This window comes from Cervus canadensis, chromosome 18, assembly GCF_019320065.1.
Source record: "Cervus canadensis isolate Bull #8, Minnesota chromosome 18, ASM1932006v1, whole genome shotgun sequence".
In the NCBI taxonomy this organism is placed as follows: domain Eukaryota; kingdom Metazoa; phylum Chordata; class Mammalia; order Artiodactyla; family Cervidae; genus Cervus; species Cervus canadensis.
The window spans coordinates 27,177,003-27,189,547 of NC_057403.1; the positions used below are offsets into that span (position 1 = coordinate 27,177,003).

Here is a 12,545-nt window from a genome sequence, read left to right on the forward strand (position 1 = left end):
CCTGATCACCCCCCACCTCCACTACCAGTCCACTTCCTCCGCTCCAGGCTGGCTCCCTCGAAACTCCTGGTCCCCGCTGAGCTAATCACTCCCTGAACCCCAACAGTAATCAAGTATCAAGTGGCTGCACCCGCTGAGACCTAAGGCAGGTGCTGAGCCTGAGATGTGGCCCCCGTCTGTCCTTCTCCATCCTTCCCCGCCCCTCCCCCACCCAGAACGCGTGCACAGAGGCCCTGTCACCTGCCCAGGAGGGCGGGTCCCCGGAAACACCAGGGGGCTCTCTCGGATTTGGAGGGGGTGTAGAAGGTGACTGGGCTCACGAGAGAGACTGAATCAAGTCCAAGAATCTTTATTTCATGAACAAAACTACTTGTGTAAAGAGAGACGAGGCTGAATGGGCCCCTTTCTAAGTGGCCACAATCCAAGGCTGGTGAGAGAGGGTGGGTTGGGCTGGGGTGAGAGTGCGTTGCAGGGAGAGGAGACCCCAGGTCCAGCCGGAGGAAGCAGGAAGGGAAATGGCATCAGGGGTCTGAGGGAAGTGGGAGGGGGTCCAGGAACCCCCTGCCCCGAACCGTTCCAGCCATCACAAGCCCCACTGGGCGGGGAGGGGGCAGGGAGGCGCTGGGCCCCCGTTAGTGCATGTCCGAAGCGGTCAGTGTGTGCAAATCAGCAAGAAGGAGGGGTGCGGAGCCGCTGCCCCCACCTCACCGCCCCCCCCATCCCCAAACAGGCAGCAGAAGCAGGGGTAGGGGCAGCGGTAGTATTGCTTTAGCCATCATGCATGGCGTGGGTGGGTGATGGGGCAGGAGGAAGAAGGCTGGATTAGGGGTGTGAGCCGAGCCCCCTGCCCCCTCCCACCCTGGAGGCTCCGTTGGCAGGACTCTGAGGCTTGTGGAGGCCCAGGAATGGCCAACCCCCATCGGGGGCAGGCCTCGCCTGGATGTTCCCCCATTAGGGCTGGCTCTTCCTTGAGGCGGAGCCCAGGGCCTGAAAGGGGAGAGACAGGGCATGAGGAGCCTAAAGGCTGACAGCTGGCACCTCCCGGGCCCTCCAGCCCCTGCCCGCCTGCCCGCCCACCTTACCGGGGCTATTCGGCCACCTGGACACCCGTACAGTTCTCTTTGCTTTCTGAGGTGATGGCCAAGTATTCCGAGCTGTGGGGGCAAAAGCCAGGTGTCCAGCGACCCCATCGTCAGTCTGGCCCACTCCCCCTGTGGAGACTGATGAGGGTTGAGGTCTCTGTCCCCAGGGGCACAGGGGTCAGAGAGAAGAGAAGGCTGCAGGCTGGATCCTAGGGATCCAAGAGGAGCCCAGGCTGGACGTCTGGAGTCCTGAATGTGAGGGAGGAGGGGTTCTGGGGGCCTAGACTCCGGGGTCCTGGGGTGAAAGGGGTTGAGGGCCTGGAGTCTGAGTCTGAGGGAGCAGCGAGTAGGGGGCTCAGACTCCTGGGTCCTGGCAGATAAAAAGGGCTAGGGCCTGGAGTCATGTATCTCTGGGGCAGAGGATGCCGGGGCAGAGGATGCCAGGTCTGAGCTCGGGATCCTAACAGAAGTGGGGGCTAAGAGTCTGAGCAGGGAGGGGAGGGGACCCAATTGCAGCCTCATCCCATCTCTGGCACCAAATGGTCCCCTCTGGGGAGGACCTGCAGATGGTGTCTGGGTCACTTCCCCACCCGCCTCCCCACTCAGCCCATGCTCCCCTCCGGGAAGCACTAGGCGTCCTGGGCCGTTTCCCCCTCCTCAGGACCCCACTCACGCATTCTCTTGTGCGGCAGCCTCCGTGGCAGCGGCGATCTTCTTGTAGCAGTAAACCATCTCTGCCACGAGCCAGATGGTCAACACCACGATGAGCACGTACATCATGATCTCGGACACGATGGACGCCATGTCTCTGTTGGCTGCAGGGGCCAGGCAGGGTCAGGTGGCAGCCTGAGTGTATCCTGAGTTTGCTGTGCAAGCCTGGGCAAGTGGCTTGACCTCCCTGGGCCTTGTCTGCAAGTGAGGCCATGCTCTCCCCCTAGAGGCATCATTGTTCCTGTGGTTCTTAATAATCGGCCTTGGAAGGGCTTTCGGATTGCCCTGAACCTGTCTCCCTGTGTAACTCAGGGCGCCTCCGTGTCATACAGGTGATTGTAGGTGCCCCAGAGCTGAAGCTCGTAAATGAGAAGGCTCAGGTTCAAATCCTGGTTCTGCCACTGGCCAGCTGTGTGACCTTGGGCAAGTGACTCAGCCTCTCTGGGTCTCAATTTCCCCACCTCTAAAAAGTTGATAATCACAGTATCTCCTTCACGGGAGTGTTGTGAGAATTAAATAAACCTTTAAAACTCTTAGAATACTGCTTGCTATATAGAGAGCACTTGATACATGTTTACTATTATTGATATCATCACTGTTATTATTGGGGCGACACAGCACAGTAGTTAATAGCCAGGCTCTGGGGCCAGACTGTCAGGGTCCAAATCTTATCTCTGCCTCTGCTGTGTGACCACAGGCAAATGACTCCACCTCTCTGGGCCTCTATTCCCCTGCCGTAAAATAAGGATGATAATACTCATGCCTTCTCACAGGGTTGCTGGGAAGAGGAAACGAGTTAACATCTGTATCATGCGTGGATGTCAGCACTGCCTAAGCGCTGGCTATTCACTGACGTTTTCCGGAAGCCCTCTCTCCTTTCCACAGCCCTGGTTCTTGCCAATGTCAGCTTCCTTTCATGGAGCCTAAATTTAAACTGTAAAAGGGGCATGCTCAGCCGGGGGGCCAGAACGCAAGCCCACGGTGGCATCCTCGGCCGGATTTCGCAGGTGTCCACCCCGCATCCCCAGCCCCTCCTCCTGGATGGCCGGGACCTCATTTTTCCCGCTGTTCCCACATGGTCTTCCTCCCCTAGGTGTGTGCTCAGTTGCTTAGTCATGTCCGACTCTTTGCAACCCTATGAACTGTAGCTCGCCAGGCTCCTCCGTCCATGGGATTTTCCAGGCAAGAACACTGGAGCGGGTTGCCATTTCCTCCTCCCCTGGGAGTGGGCGCTTTCTGCTGCTCCACCCGAGGCAGATGGTACCAAGGCTTTCTGGGCCACAGGGAGGGGGGTGCAGGGCCTGATGCCTCTCCCCTGCTTCCCAGCAGGAGGAGCTGGGGACAGGACTCCACACCTCACCCGTTTGTTCGCTTGTTCTTTCACTCCAGAGATACCCTGAATGCGTCTCCTGCGGTGAAAGCATGCTCTCGCCCGGGCTCTGTCCTGAGTTTTTTATCTGAGCATCTCCCTGACTCTGAAACAACCCCAAGGATACAGAGGGTCCAGGCTTCCCATGTCAGCCGACCTCCAGAAGCACAGAGTTGAATACACGTTGGATAAAGCTCAGTGGTAAAGAATCTGCCTCCCAGTGCAGGAGACTCAAGAGATGTGGGTTCAATCCCTGGGTTGGGAAGATTCACTGGAGCAGGAAATGGCAACCCACTCTAGTATTCTTGTCTGGGAAATTCCACGGACAGAAGAGCCTGGTGGTTGGGCTACAGTCCATGGGTCACAAAGAGTCAGACATGACTTGAATACACATACAAGCAAGCATGGATAAAACTCAGTCATCAGAATTCTCACCCCTGCTCCTGGAACTCACCAACCAAACGGATTTAAGTAAACTGGTATCCTGCTCTCCCAATCAGATTAGGACGTTGACAGGCACGGCTCTCTAGGCCATCTGCAGGATAAGTTTACTGAGGACTTCCCTGGTGGCTCAGACGGTAAAGAATCTGCCTGCAATGCGGAGACTTAGGCTCAATCCCTGGGTCGGAAGATCCCCTGTGAATGGCTACCCACTCCAGTATTCTTGTCTGGAGAATTTCACAAACAGAGGAGCATAGCGGGCTACAGTCCACGGTGTCGCAGTCAGACACGACTGAGCAACTTCATTTCACTTCAGAGAGGAGAAAGTGCCAGGCAAGGGTGCACAGCCAGGATTGCACTCAGAGCCAGGAGTCAACTCCAAGTGGGACTGACTGCAGGGTCCGAGCTCTTATCTACTCCTAAAAACTCCAGCAGCCAAAGAGAGACTTGGAAATGGCCGTGGTATGTCCAGGGCACTCTCCATCAACCCACAGACGTCTCAGGAGGCGGGGCTGTCATCGCCCCCACTTCACAGAGGAGAAACTGAGACAGAGCCAGGAGCAGAGGCAGTTCCTCCAAGGGGGCCTTTGATTTCTTCAAAGCTTCACCTGCCTGCCTCCAGGGGCAGATCTGAAGCCCCAGCCTGCGGGCCGGATGTCTCGCCAGCCTCAGTCACCGCTGCACCTTCACACCTGCTCCCCTCTTACTGGGTGTATCCAGACAGAATAAGCCTTTCCGTCCTTGGATGCCAGCCCCACTCCTGGTGGGAGACACCCAGATGCTTCCTACCATCTTCTGCACCCCTCCCAACTCAGTGAAGGCCTCATCTCCAGCACCCACTGCTCCCCGCTTTGGAAACGACTCAGTTCATTACTGAGGGGTCATGACCAGGAGGTAATACCGACTGATAGGTAATGTTGAAATGGCAGTAAGACAGTGGCTTATGATAAAGAGGAAACAATGACTACTGATGCTAACAATACAATGGGGAATGAAACGCCATAGAGTGACACATAATGTTCAAAATACTACAAAATGAGCACGGATGCTGATTACATCCATTTATTAGTATTTAATAATACTAATTATTAAAAAATAAAAAAATTTAAATACTATGACATGACTGATAATATTTTAGAACATATAGCATGGTGGCTAAGGATTAAAAAATGAGAATATGGTGGATAATATTAAAAATACTCTGGGATGATGGATTACAATTAAAAAAATACTGTTGTTATGTTTGGTGTTTGGTAATGTGAAAACACTATAGCATATAGTATAACATAACATACGATATCACAGTGGCTAAGGTTAAAAAAGCAGTATTATAACATGGTGGATTAAAAAACACTGGGGTATGATGGATGGTGCAAAAAATACAGGCTCTGGGAAAATAATAGAAACAGTCCTATATTACATAAATATAAGTTCATGCGTGCTAAGTCACTTCAGTCGTGTCCAGCTCTTTGTGACCCTATGGGCTATAGTCCACCAGGCTCTCTGTCCACGGGATATCCCAAACAAGAATTCTGAAGAGTGTTATTCCCCTCTCCAGGGGATCTTCCCGACCCAGGGATGGAACCCGAGCCTCTTATGTCTCCTGCATTGGCAAGCGGGTTCTTTACTACTAGCGCCACCTGGCAAGCCCAACTAAATATAAGTCCTGCAATTACATAAATATAAGCCTCCCACATATACTGGGAAGCAGTATAATGCGGTAGATAATGTTTAAAAAAAAAAAAGAAAAGAAAGAGGCTCTTCTGGGACCCGGGCGTGCCTGAGCCCAGACTCCACCATGCTGGGGAAGACAGCATCATGAGCAAGGGCCGAGCCACAAGATGGAAAGTACCTGGGTACTTTCCAGGAAACTTCCTACCCCCTGACCCTTCACCTGAGCACAGATTTGGGAGACAGGACTGACCCAGACTTTGTGAAGCCACAGTATTTGGGGGTGTCTTTTTCACAACTCCTCCACCGTCACCCAACTCACCAGGGCAGGGCTCCATCATCGACGTCTGTGGGTGGCCACCCACCCAGCATCGTAACCTACACCACAGAGGTGCTCAGACATGTCTCCTGAATTGAATTCTGCTAGATCACTTTGCTAATAGACGTAAAAATGCTAATTACCAACAGGAACCCACAGGTTCTGGCTGACAGCAGAGTATAGTGAATCATGCCAAGAATAAAAACAACAATCACACAGGTTTGGCTGGGTTCAAATCCAGGTCGCAGCTCTGTGACCTTGGCCTTATAATCTTACCTCCCTGAGCCTCGGTTTCCCCATCTGCAAAATGGGGATAAAAAGAGCCTCTACGCCAGAAGGTGGGTTGTTTTTCATTGCTAAGTTATGCCCGACTCTTTGCGACCCTGTGGACTGTGGCCTGTCAGGCTCCTCTGTCTGTGGGATTTCCCAGGCAAGAATATTGGAGTGGGTTGCCATTTCCTTCTCCAGGGGATCTTCCTGACCCAGGGATCGAACCTGCACCTCCTGCATTGGCAGGCAGATTCTTTACCGTCTGAGCCACCAGATGGTGGGTGGGAGGATTCAGTGAGGGACTTCATACAGGACAACAAGGCCAGCCCCCGTCTTGGGGAAGGGGGGCACCAATGAACGTCGCCCGTGATGGTGCACGTGTACTGACGGCCCCTCGGGACTCAGCTGCCATGCTCTTTGGAAGCCCAAGGTCTGGGATATCTCCCTGACTCTCTAGGTCAATGGTCCCTGAGGCCCTGGAGAATTCCAATTTACACCCAATCAGAAGATGGTTCAAGGAAGGAGTCCAAAGCAGTTGAAGCCGAAATGATGAAAAATGGTTCAAAACACACCTTAGATCTTTGCTGCTCAGCGTGGCCCCAGACCTGCAGCCTTGGCCTCATCTGAGACAGAATCCTGGGCCCAACACGGATCTGTTGAGTCAAGATCCAAACAACAACACGACCGCATATGGTAGAATTTGAGGAGCCCCGCCACAGGTGACACCGCTGATTTCCTGCCCCAGGTGATACAGGGGGGCAGGACTAAGGCTGTTGACAATCAGAAGCACCACGACCATGGCCCCTGTGTGCCGAGGCCCTGCTATGACAGACACAACAGCCTCAGACACCCAGCATCTCACTCCATCCTCACCACCTCCCCACGATATCAGAATGGCTCCAACGACACACCGAGAGAGAGACACTATTATCACCCTGTTTCCTACAGGACGATACTCAGGCTCAGAAAGAGAGAGGCACCCGCCAGGGTTCACAGCACAGGAGGCAGGCTCAGCTCTGCACTCAGCACTTCCGTGGGACAGGCCCGCCGTGACCTCTCTGAGGCTGAAGGGAAGCGGGGGCCGGAGCTGGAGTCCAGACGGGAGGTGTTGCCTCCACCCCCCGCTGCCCAGGCGCTGAGCCAGCCCGTCCATCCCCCCCGCTCCCGCCATCTGGTCCCTCCATCTGGCTGCCCGGGGGCCTGCCTCACCTTTGTCCACCACCTCAAGGTGGATCTTTTTGACGACGCTGGTGTTGTGCTCGTAGTTGTCGAAGAAGAGCAGGCGGTACACGTGGCACTCGTAGTCGCCTGAGTGGTTGTAGGTGACGTTGGTGATGAAGATGGACAGGTCCTGCAAGTCCTTGGTGCCCCGGCTGCCGTTCCACACCACGCGGCCCTCAAAGCGTTCATCCTCTTCGAGTTGCAGCACCTCGTTCTCATAGCGCAGGATCTGGGGGCAGTGGGCGCGGGGTCACCACCAGTCACCCCCGCCCCACCGAGACCTCTATTCTGTCCCTCGCCCTGACACACAGACACAAAAGGACCCAGACTGTACCGAGCCCTGACACACACACGCCGCTGCACGCGTCCCTTGGCCATCCTCCGGAGCCCCCATTCAGCCTTCCTGGTCTTCATTCTCTACCATCCTGCCCGGCCCCCAGACACACTCTCCAAGCAGGGCAAGAGACAGCCCGATTCTGGCTGCTGTAGACTCCAATTCTCCAGCAGGCCCTCAAAAAGTTTATGGAACCCCCTCCTATGCAATTCAAAACACACAGAGGGTGAAAAGGAGGTCAGAAAGTTCTGTTTCCTTCCACGATAACCATCTGAGGCGTTTTTTGCTGGTACGAAATAATTCTGATGACATATATTTTGTGACAACCGTGTGCCAGGTGCAGGAACTCAGTCCTCACACCAACCTCAGAGCTAGAGGCTACCCGCTCCCCCTTCTTTACAGAGGGGGCAATGTAGGTTCAGAGAGGTTCAACGGCTTGCCCAAGGTCACCAGCCAGTCCACGTGGATCCAAGTCATCAGAAATGGCACCCGGGTGCAGACAAACTCGCAATCCCAACCGGAACCCTGCTCCCCGTCACTAGCTCCCACATAGATGCCCACCCTCCTGTGCCAGGAGCCCACCCACCTTGACAAACTCCTCTGTGCCCTTCTGGCGGAAAGTCCACTCGGTGAAGGTCTCGGCGGTGGTCTCACTGCGGCGCTTGCAGGAGATGCACAGGATTTTGAAGGTCATCCCGTACACGGCCTCGGTCTCCGAGTCCACCTCCACGCAGCCCCCCCAGGCTGAGGACACTGCAGGGACAGTGGGCTCAGGTCAAGCCGGGGCACCCATCACCCTTGGCAATGCTGGGCTCACTGGCTGTCAGCTCTCAGGCCCCTTGGAAGCCATCTGGTGCCCCTTGATTACAATCAGGAATGGCCAGAACCAGGCTCGGAGCTTGGCCCTGCCACCAGCTACGTGCCCTTGGTGAGTCCCTCATCCTCTCTGATTGCCCCTGTGAATAGTGAGGGAAACCATCGTCTTTCTTCTGGAGGTGGCTGGGCAGGTTTCAAGGTAGATAAGGCTGCAGGGGACCTGATACAGTGTGTGTGTGCTCAGTCATCTCCGACTCTTTGCAACCCCATGGACTGTAGCCCACCAGGCTCCTCTGTCCAAGGAATTCTCCAGGCAAAAATACTGGAGTGGGTAGCCATGCCCTCCTCCACAGGGTCTCCTGCATTGCAGGTGGATTCTTCACTGTCCGAGCCACTAGGGAAGCCCATGGTACACTGAATGCCCCCAATCAACAAGGCTGTTACTGTGGTCAGTAACTTAGAGTCTGTGCTACCCAAGTACCCCTTTCTCAGGAGGCCACTTGTCCAAGGTACTGCAATGTCTAGGTGGTGGGACCAGTGGTGTTTCTAACTCCAGTGGTGTTAGAAATTCAAGGTGGCAGTGTCAGTTCTACCAGAATTGATTGCTCTCTAAAACCAACCAGCCCCAAATGGGTTGGGAGAAGCCAAGGCCTCAGAGAAGGAGGTGGGCACGGGATCCAGCGCAGAAAAACACTCCAGCCCTGCTCCCCAGTCCCACAAGTTCCCGCCGTCCACCCCCTCCTATCTTCTCCTGCCTCAGTCACCCCTGCTCCCAGGCTCCTCACTTCCTGAAGCCAATCCCACCCCCATCAGCTTCTCAAAACTCTCTGAGCTCTTTCCCGCCACAGGGCCTTCACATCCCCAGCAGATTCCAGTCCCTTTGAGTCCCTCATCCTCATTCTTACCTGCCTCCTCCTTCCTGCTCACTAGCTAGTGCTGTCTTTCCAGCTTGGAGGCTTCTGCTTTGCCCCCCATTCTTCCCCCTATTAATCGGGGTTTTCTGCCCTCCTCCTCTGCTCTTTCCATCTCCCTGAGCGCCTCAGTCTTTGTCGCCCCCTCTTTATCTCTCAGGGGTCTCTCCGAAGGCCCCACTTCGTGTCCTTGTCTCAGGCTCAGACATCCTCTCCTGGCTTCTCCATCTCTCCTTGCACTTTTCCCTGTCCTTTTAAAATTCCATCTCTCCCTGTGTCTACCTGTGTCTCTATCTCTTCCTGCCTCGCTCGAGTTTTTCTCTCTCCACCGCTCAGATCCCTAACTCTCTGGCATACTTTGCACCCCTCTCTGTCTCCCCCGTCACTTTCCAGCTCCCCAGTCTCCCAGCGGAGCACTCAGGAGAACTTCTGTGTGTCTCGCTGCTCCTTCCCTTCCGTTTCTATCTCTCCTGTCTACTCTCTCTCTCTCTCTCTCTCGGTCCCAATCTCCGGGCGCCGCCTCCCCCCTCCCACCTCCCGCGGCTGTAGGTGTCACATTGCAGCCTGCGGGGCTCTCCGGGAGCAGCTGACTCCGCGTTTCCTCGCCCCCGGCTGGGCGCCCGCAGCCGCCGAGCCGTGCCAGCCCGGTCCTCGCCCGCTCGCGCCCACCCGCACCTCTGCGCCCTCCCAAGCCCCGCTCCCCGCGCGCACAACTTCTGAAGCGGACTTAGCCGGGCCGGGGGATGGGCTGGGGACGGCCCTCGCCCGCGGCCCGGAGTCCCGAGCGCGAATCCCGCCGCCCGGCCAGTGTGCCGGCGGTGCCCCCGCCGCGCGCGCCCCCCGCGCACTCACCCAGTGCGGCGCCGACCACGAAGGCCAGCAGCGTCCCCATGGCTGCGCTGCGCACGCTGCGCCCCCCTCCCGGGCCGCCGGTATTAATAGCGGGGCGAGAGGCGGCGGGACCCGGCGGCGGTTAGAATGTCCCCGGGAGCGCGCGGGCGCAGCAGCTGCGGCTCTGGGACCGGCGAGGGGGGAGGGGGGGCGCGGCCCCCCCGCTCCGGTTACCGCCGGGGGCCCAGCCCCGGGGCCCGGCGTCCGGGCATCCCCGCCGCGCGGGCGGCGGCCGCTGCTCGGGCTGCTGCGTTGGCGCGCGCAGCCGGCCACATCCGCCAGGTGCGCGGACCCCGGCCCGGCTCTGGCTCGGGCGCGCTAGGGCGCGGGCCGCGGTCTCCTGCGCACTGCAGCGACGGCGGCGGCGGCGGCCACGGCAGGGAGGAGGGAGAGGGAGGGGGCGGGATGAATCACCGCGGGGGGAGGGCGCGGCTGCCCAGCCTTTGCCGCAGCGGCCCGGGAGGCGCCCGCCGCACCGGCCTCTCCCGGTGGTGGCGCAGGGACAGCGGCTTCGGGCGTGGGGCGCGTGGTCTGGGCGTCGGACCCCTCCAGACTCCGGGGACCCCCAGGTGCGGAGTCTGGGAAAGGTGACCCCCCCACCCCCACCCTTTCAGAGTCACAAGAGGGCTTGGAGGGCGGTTTGAGCGCAGGGCTCCGGACTTTAAATTATGGAGGTCACCCCCCTGGAATCTCCAGGGGGACCTGCCAGGAACCTCCTGGTGACCTCCCCCTCGGACCCCAGGCACTCGGGCCTGGAGGTCACTGTGTTGAAACCCAAGTGGGCTTGGAGGGTGTCAGGCTAGGGCTACCCATAATACTCCAGACCGCTCCCAAGCAGGAGGGACACTCTGGATCCAAACCATAGAGGCTGCTCTGCTCTGGGTACTAGAGGTTCCACGTTTCCAGAAGAGGACCCTTCGTGACCCCGCTACCCTCTCTGTCTCTGACGTCATCTTCCACTCCTCCCCCTGCCCTCCCCGCCCCCACCCCGCTCGCTGCCGTCCAGGCCCGTGCTGTTTCCAACACACCAAGCTCATTCCCACCTCAGAGCCTTGGCCCTTCCTCACCTCTGCTTGGACCCCTCTTCCCCTAGGTGACCCCAGGGCTGGCTTCCTCTCCTCCTGCAGCCCTTGGCTCTGACATCACCTTCATCAGGCCCTCTGTCCACTCGACAAACTGCCTCCACCGTCCCTTACTTGACCTCTTTTACCAGTTTTTTTTTTTCTCACGGCAGTTGTCACTACCTGACATTATACTCTTCTTGATATGGTTCCTCCATTCACCTCTTGTCCTTCCAACCCTGGAAAACAAGCTCCCCCAAGGTGAGAACACTGTCCCGGGCACCACTGCGTCTCCAGCATCTTCAGCTCTGCCTGGCACCTTGGAGTGTTGTGTTAGCCGCTCAGTCGTGTCCGACTCTTTGTGACTCCATGGACTGTAGCCCGCCAGGCCCCTCTGTCCCTGGGATTTCCCAGGCAAGAATACTGGAGTGGTTTGCCATTCCCTTCTCCAGGGGATCTTCCCAACCCAGGGATCGAACCCGAGTCTCTTGCACTGCAGGAAGATTCTTTACCATCTGAGCCACCAGGGAAGCCCTTTGTCACCTTGCAGGTGCTCAATAAATATTTGTCAAGTGAATAAATAACTACCAGTGCTAGAGCCCCGCTCTATGCTGGGTCCACTTCTACCTCCACAAGCATGTATGTAGCAAGTTCTGTTGTTAATCTGCATTTTACGAACTGGGAAACTGAGGCTGGGAGAGGGCCATTCCCTTGCCTAGGGTCACGCAGCCGGCCTCAGATGGGTCTGGAATCCTGCCCGAATGGCAGGTGACTTGTCTGCTAAATGAAAAGGATGAGGGTAGGGGCTCTTTCGGGACCACCGTGGGGGCTTTTGGCTGACGGTTGCTCTTCAGGTCCTGACCTCCACTAGACAGGGTGAAGTTCCAGAATCTCCCCAGCCCAACTTTGCCAGGCAAGAGGAATCAAGGGTGGGGCTGGCCCAGGGCAGAGGGAGAGGAAGCCAGGGACACCACGCGAGGGACACCAGACACCTTTGTGGTCTGGGCCTTTGTGCCAGCACTTCCTGGGCTGTGAAATTCCCCTGCAAAAAATAACTCTCTTGCTGTTCCGGTCCCTCCTGTCAGGGGTGGCAGGCAGAGGCACAGTGAGGACAGGTCTTAGGCACCACACAGGGGCACCTGCAAACTGATGTTCGCTGAGCACCTACTATGGGCTTAGTGCCATTCTAAGCACCTTACTATTAACTCATTTAATTCTTCCTACAAGATGGGTGTTACCATTATGCCCATTTTACAGGTGTGGGAAACTGAGGCACAGGATGGTTAATTTGCCTCAATCGCTAGCTAGAGGATAGGAGAGGCTGGCTTCGTCGTTTACCACTTGTGGTCCATCCTGCCCCATCCAGCCCCTCCTTCAGTCCTCTGCCCCAAACCATCAATTAAGATTCTTACAGCCTGTGACCTATCAGAGGTCTCTTTTTACCCATC

The 12,545-nt window shown here is 56.8% G+C and overlaps 1 protein-coding gene across 1 annotated transcript; it reads right to left on the reverse strand.

Moving 5' to 3' along the window:
- Nucleotides 1-333: 333 nt before the first annotated feature.
- Nucleotides 334-10,386, reverse strand: SCN1B (sodium voltage-gated channel beta subunit 1). The gene is made up of 6 exons (XM_043437504.1): nt 9,998-10,386; nt 8,005-8,171; nt 7,073-7,313; nt 1,756-1,897; nt 1,083-1,154; nt 334-987 (listed from the first exon to the last, which is right to left on the reverse strand). The coding sequence occupies exons 1-5, from the start codon at nt 10,035-10,037 to the stop codon at nt 1,088-1,090; spliced, it is 657 nt and encodes a 218-aa protein (XP_043293439.1). The 5' UTR covers nt 10,038-10,386; the 3' UTR covers nt 334-987; nt 1,083-1,087.
- Nucleotides 10,387-12,545: the final 2,159 nt, after the last annotated feature.